General features: G+C 41.2%; 1 protein-coding gene across 1 annotated transcript; it reads right to left on the bottom strand.

Moving 5' to 3' along the window:
• Nucleotides 1-4,037: 4,037 nt before the first annotated feature.
• On the bottom strand, nt 4,038-4,967 carry LOC136610073 (olfactory receptor 6N2-like). The gene has a single exon (XM_066589340.1). The coding sequence runs from the start codon at nt 4,965-4,967 to the stop codon at nt 4,038-4,040; it is 930 nt and encodes a 309-aa protein (XP_066445437.1).
• Nucleotides 4,968-5,730: the final 763 nt, after the last annotated feature.

Here is a 5,730-nt window from a genome sequence, read left to right as displayed (position 1 = left end):
TTCCTCTGCCAATGTATTCCACAGTGCTGTAGGTTGTCATCCTGTACATCACGTGTCACCATTCTATGTCCCCAGTGGGGCTCACAATCTTATTGCCCTATTTCAAACACACATACACCATAGACAATTTCTTAACTTCAAATTATTAGAGTAATGTAATGTCCAATAATTTTACTTTTTACATTTAATTATTTTGTAGGAAGGTTTTCTTTAAACTAATAAAATAGACTTTGAAAACTTATTTGCCAAAGAAACTTTAGACACTGGAAGAAGCATCACATTCTGAAAATGGGATTTCTAGGTTAAAAAGATTCTGTGGTTTCAAATTAAAGATATATAAAAGCTGGGCATGCGTTAAAGAAAATAATAAAGCATACTCACCTGTCTTTGGTCCCCCGTGGCACTGCTAACCGTCTCCCGCTGCTCTGTTTACACTCTTTGCTGCAAGAAGTCAGGTGACACTGTGGCCATTCATTGGCCGCAGTGTCACCTTCCGAACTCCTGATTTTTTTGACATTTCGTTGTGGAGTGTTATATGTTTTCTCAAACATTTGCTTCTATGTTTACATCAGGTATCATAGTGTGAGTTTATTTCCTGCACCCCAGTTATATTAACCATAGATATATAACGGTGCGAGCCATAGAGCATGTAACCTTCCGAACTCCTGGCATCATCGCTCACATCCTGGGCCATGATACCAGGAGGTCACCTGACTTCTGGTGGTGGTAGATGGGCACAGAGTAGTGGGAGCTAGTTAGTGGTGCCCTGGGGGACCAAAGGCAAGTGAATCTGCGTTTTTGTTTTTTTTACTTTAAATCATGCCCTCAAGTTGAAACCACACAACCTCTTTATGGATTGAACTACTAGATCTTTTCTGTGATAGTAGAAATCAATCTACATCTGTACAGTCTACAAAAGCCTAAATTCTACAGCTTCACTTACTGGGACAGAGTATAAATTTGAAACATATATCTCTCCATACATGGCGGGCTGTTGGCTGTTTATGGCAGCCAACCCAAGCCTGCAGCAGCCGCTATATTTAAGTGCCTCAACCGGTGTTCAGGTGTCCCGAACGTCCCCCTTGCAATGTGATCTTGATGTGCCGTTTGTTTGTCATGGCAGCCCAGGGACTTTTGAAGACCCTCATGGCTGCCATGTACTCCTGTCTATTAATATGGGCCTCCAGCGCGTCCTAATAGAACTCTGACAAAAATACCATGTACTGCAATACTGGGTGTCAGGCATTTTCCTGGCATAGACACCTATTAGTCAGCTGTTGTATGGCCAAGTGTAAAGGCCCATTTAGACACAACAATTATCACTCAAAATTCGCTCAAAACTATCTTTTGAGCAATAATCGTTGTGTGTAAATGTGCCCATCTTTCACTGTTCGGACGAATAATGAATTTCAGTTCTACCTGAAAACTATGGTTCAGCAGAACAGCTGATAAGCAAGACCGCACACTGTGTTCTGCTCAGGGAGCACTGATAACAGCTGATTGCTTTGTCTCAGTTGTTCTCAGGGGTCAGCCCCACCAGCAGAACAAAGCGAAAGTAGTCAGGGAACAGCAGGTGGTGTGTTCCCTGATTACAGCTCCCAGCGGCTCACAGACTACTAATTGGTACTAATAGGCATTAGTACCAAGTAGTAGTTAATAATAATAATAATCTTTATTTGTATAGCGCCAACATATTCCGCAGCGCTTACATAGACAAGGGGAATACAGAAAGACAAAAGTACAAAAAATTACAGAACCACGGTTACAATCGTAATCAGTTGATGGAAACAATAAGGGTGAGGGTCCTGCTCCAAACGAGCTTACATACTACAAGTAATGGGGTGATACAGAAGGTAAAATGGCTGGAGATGTGCATGGTATGGGGAGGTGGAGAGTGAGCGATGTTATACACACAGACAATGGTCAGACATTTAGCCATGTGACGGCAGGATCAGTATGACTACAGGAGCGGTTTATGATGGCTAGCAGGGATTGCAGTCAATAGGTCAGGGAGTATGTTATCAGGCGGAGTACAGAGGGGTTTGTTTAGGGTATGCGGTATGCCTCCCTGAAGAGGTGTGTTTTTAGAGCATGCCTGAAGTTTTTCGAGTCCTGAATTGCCCGGGTATCCTTTGGTAGTGCGTTCCAGAGGACCAGTGCTGCTCTGGAGAAGTCTTGGAGGCGGGAGTGAGAGGTTCGAATTAGAGGGGTGCGCAGTCTAGTTTCGTTAGCAGAGCGGAGAGCCCGGGCTGGGTGATGGATTGAGATGAGGGAGGCAATATAGGGGGGCGCTGCGCTGTGGAGGGCTTTGTGGATGAAGGTAGTAGTGACCGACACAGGGCAGAGGCGTCTGAGTAGTGTCTGGACAGTAGTTTAGTTTATGCAAAATGATCGCTCAAAAGCCATCTTTTGAGTGATCATCTCTGTGGTATAAATGCACCATTACTTATAGGCATTTGACCACAGAGAGGACTTTGTCTTTTTCTAGGCCTCTAAGAAATGGGAGGCCCTTGACAATAGCTGAGTCTGCCACTTACTATAACTGCCCTGTAGAACAAACCAGTTTTTTGGTCTTCAGTCTCATGGTTTCCCAGCCCATATTATGCCCCTAATAAGTGAATGGTCCGAAATTGGCATTGTGACAAAAAGCTGGATGGAATATAGCCTACTATACTTGACTGTACTTTTCTATCCTCCTACGACAGAAAAAGGTGTAAAGCTTGTGAAATGGAGACAAAAGTTGTCTCTATGTCCCACATTAAAGAGGTTCCATTGTTCTGTCCCATTGCCATTTGAGACGTAACCCTGAGAAAGAGAGCGAGGGAAATGGCAGAAACCTCATGTATATTACCATGACATACTCTGTAATATTGGTGCAATGCGCAACCTTTATTATTTGCACATCGTGAGGACATGTGATGTTGCACCATATAGCTTTGTAATTAAGTAGCTATACAACTCTTCTCTTGAGCCATGTCTGGCTGATCTTTTCAACATGCAAGGATATTTAATTTGCACTGTTCGACTATTCAGGTTTTGAACATAAATCACCACATTTATGTCAGCAACCTTGCATTATTGCACTCATGTTTTTTACCTATTGCACTTATTCCCCCATCTCCGGCTATCGGGTGCCTCTATCTCTGCTTCCACCTCCCATCTACAGCAATATTAAATCTGAGCATTAAATCGGGTGAACAAATAGCAGCCCTGAGCACATTACGGCCTCTATAAGCGAGTATGCTGTTCACCCAACCCCACATCACTACCTATGCCAGCTGACTCCCATAGGAGTCTATGGAAGCCACCAGCACTGTGCCGTCAAAAGATAGGACATGTCCTTTCTTTGACTGAGAGAACGTGCCTACTGCACTATCTGTTGACGCACAATCTGAAAGAACCTATAGAAAACCATGGGCAATATCGCAAAAAGACAGGAGATGCTGCGATTTTTTTTTTCCACATAGAATTGCAAGATTGAAAACATTGCAAATGAGAATGAAACCATTGAAAATCATCGGTTTCATAATCATGCGTTTTCACTCACTGTCGCATTATGAGAAAATCATGCTATTTCTTCACTACTGTGAAGAAACCCTAAGACTGGCATTTGAAAGGCCCGTCATAATAAATCTCTTCCTTTGTGTTTTTGTTCGTCCTCATTTTCAAAATCTCTGTCTAGGCTCCATTCACACTTGGTGTTTTCTTAAAAAGCGCATGTGGTTTTTGCTGCGGATTAAAAAAGTAGATGTGGTGCAGGAGACAAATTGTGGCATGTTCTATCTTGTGCATGTTCCCTCATCGCATCTCCTATTGTTTTCAAACCCTCAGCAATTATGTCATATGTGAAAGTGCTCCTAATTTATCTAAACCTTTGGTGACAATGCCCACTCTTGGAAGAACATGGCCACTTTGTGGTGCAGTAAAAAAACATAAAAATGTATAAGTATGACTAAAAAAGAAAGCAATCAGATCTCCGAGTCTAAACATGGATCATCCTTGGATAAAACCAACAGAATTTAAGTGTAACCAATCTATTATCTACGACTAGTACCGTTAAGCTGAACATACTTTTTAATTGCTTTCTTTATCTCTTTATTCCTCAGACTATACACAGCAGGATTTAACAATGGGGTCAAAATAGTATAGTTGATCGTTACCAGTTGGTCAAATTCGGGTGCGTATACTCTCTGTGGTCTTACATACATGAAGGCTACACTTCCAAAAAATATCAGCACAACAGTGATATGAGCTGCACATGTTGAGAATGCCTTTCTACGTCCTTCTGTGCTCTTCATCATTATTATCGTAATCACGATTTTTAAGTAGGTCAAAGCAATGAATGTAGTAGTTAAAAAAAAGATGCAAGAGTTGATGGCAAAATCAGTAATGACATTGAGAAACGTGTCTGCACAAGCGAGGTGTAGAAGAGGAGACAAGTCACAGAAAAGATGGTGTATTTCATTAGATCTACAAAACGGTAGAAATGTTATTAAAATCAATTTAGTCACAGGACTCATAAAGCCACATAAGCAACAGACAAATATAAGACGCTTGCAGCACTTAGAAGTCATGATAGTAGAGTATCTCAGAGGGTTACAAATGGCGATGTAGCGGTCATAGGCCATTACAGTCAAAAGATAATTTTCGGTTATTCCCAGGGAATGAAAGAAATACATCTGAAGTAGGCAGCCACTGAAGGCAATATAGACGCTGCCAATCCAAAAAATGACTAGCATTTGTGGAATTGTGACCGCAGTGTAACATATATCTAGAAAGGACAGCGTTCCTGCAAACATATACATGGGTGTATGCAGACGTGGCTCAACCCAGACAATAAGAGCTATGGTTACATTCCCAGTAATGATTAGAAAATAAAGCAGAAGCAAAATGATAAAGATATGATGGCGGAAGGACCCCAAGCTTGAAAATCCCAAAATAACAAAGCCAGAAACACTTTCATTCATGGTAGCAGCACGATGTGTTGTTGTTAGGCTTTTGCTTTACAGAGGAGAAACTGATCAATTTTCATGTAAAATCACAAACTTTACAGAACTGACAATCAATTGCTTATGGCCGTTAGGTAGAATAGACTATCAGTCTGCGTGAATATACCTGTTGTGTTCAGAGTCCTCCTGTGTACAAAAAAAAATGTAATACAGTACATATAGTGATAATTGCTTCTACCGTTCTTCCAGAGGTGTTTCACAGATTAATTGGTCCTTAGCGTTCAGTTGTGAAGCTCATACAGTTTTTGTGGATGGAGTTTAGGCACTGTGTGAAAATCATCGTAAGTATGGATGGAGAAAATGGCTAACACAGAGACTAGGGGATTCGGTTAAAGACAGTAATTTAAAAGCCCTCTTATTCATATAGTGGATGGAAGGCCAGTATACACATATATCCGGGAAACTAGAAAAGTCCCTTTAAAAGCAAGTGAGGGACTAACTAGACATGGTGTCTGGAAAATGACTGTTCCTCCTTCTTAAACCGTGGAGATAACAACTGGTTTGTGTACCATATTTAGATGAATACAGCTGTATGGCTTACATCTGAGCCCTAACACATCAATACTATATTATAGTCAAAGACATGAGAATGTTTTTCACATAAGTGCTGCTGTTGTGAACACTCACTTACTCTATGCCTCCCAGTAACCTTTCAGTTCTCAAAGAAATGAGTTAATGATTTAAAGATGAGGGACAGAGAATATCACTACATCAATTAGTT

This window comes from Eleutherodactylus coqui, chromosome 2 (assembly GCF_035609145.1).
Source record: "Eleutherodactylus coqui strain aEleCoq1 chromosome 2, aEleCoq1.hap1, whole genome shotgun sequence".
NCBI lineage: Eukaryota > Metazoa > Chordata > Amphibia > Anura > Eleutherodactylidae > Eleutherodactylus > Eleutherodactylus coqui.
This window is presented reverse-complemented; position numbering and strand designations above follow the sequence as displayed.

Coding starts and splice junctions, on each gene's coding strand:
- LOC136610073 (XM_066589340.1), bottom strand. CDS start 4,967: ATGAATGAAAGTGTTTCTGGCTTTGTTATTTTGGGATTTTCAAGCTTG.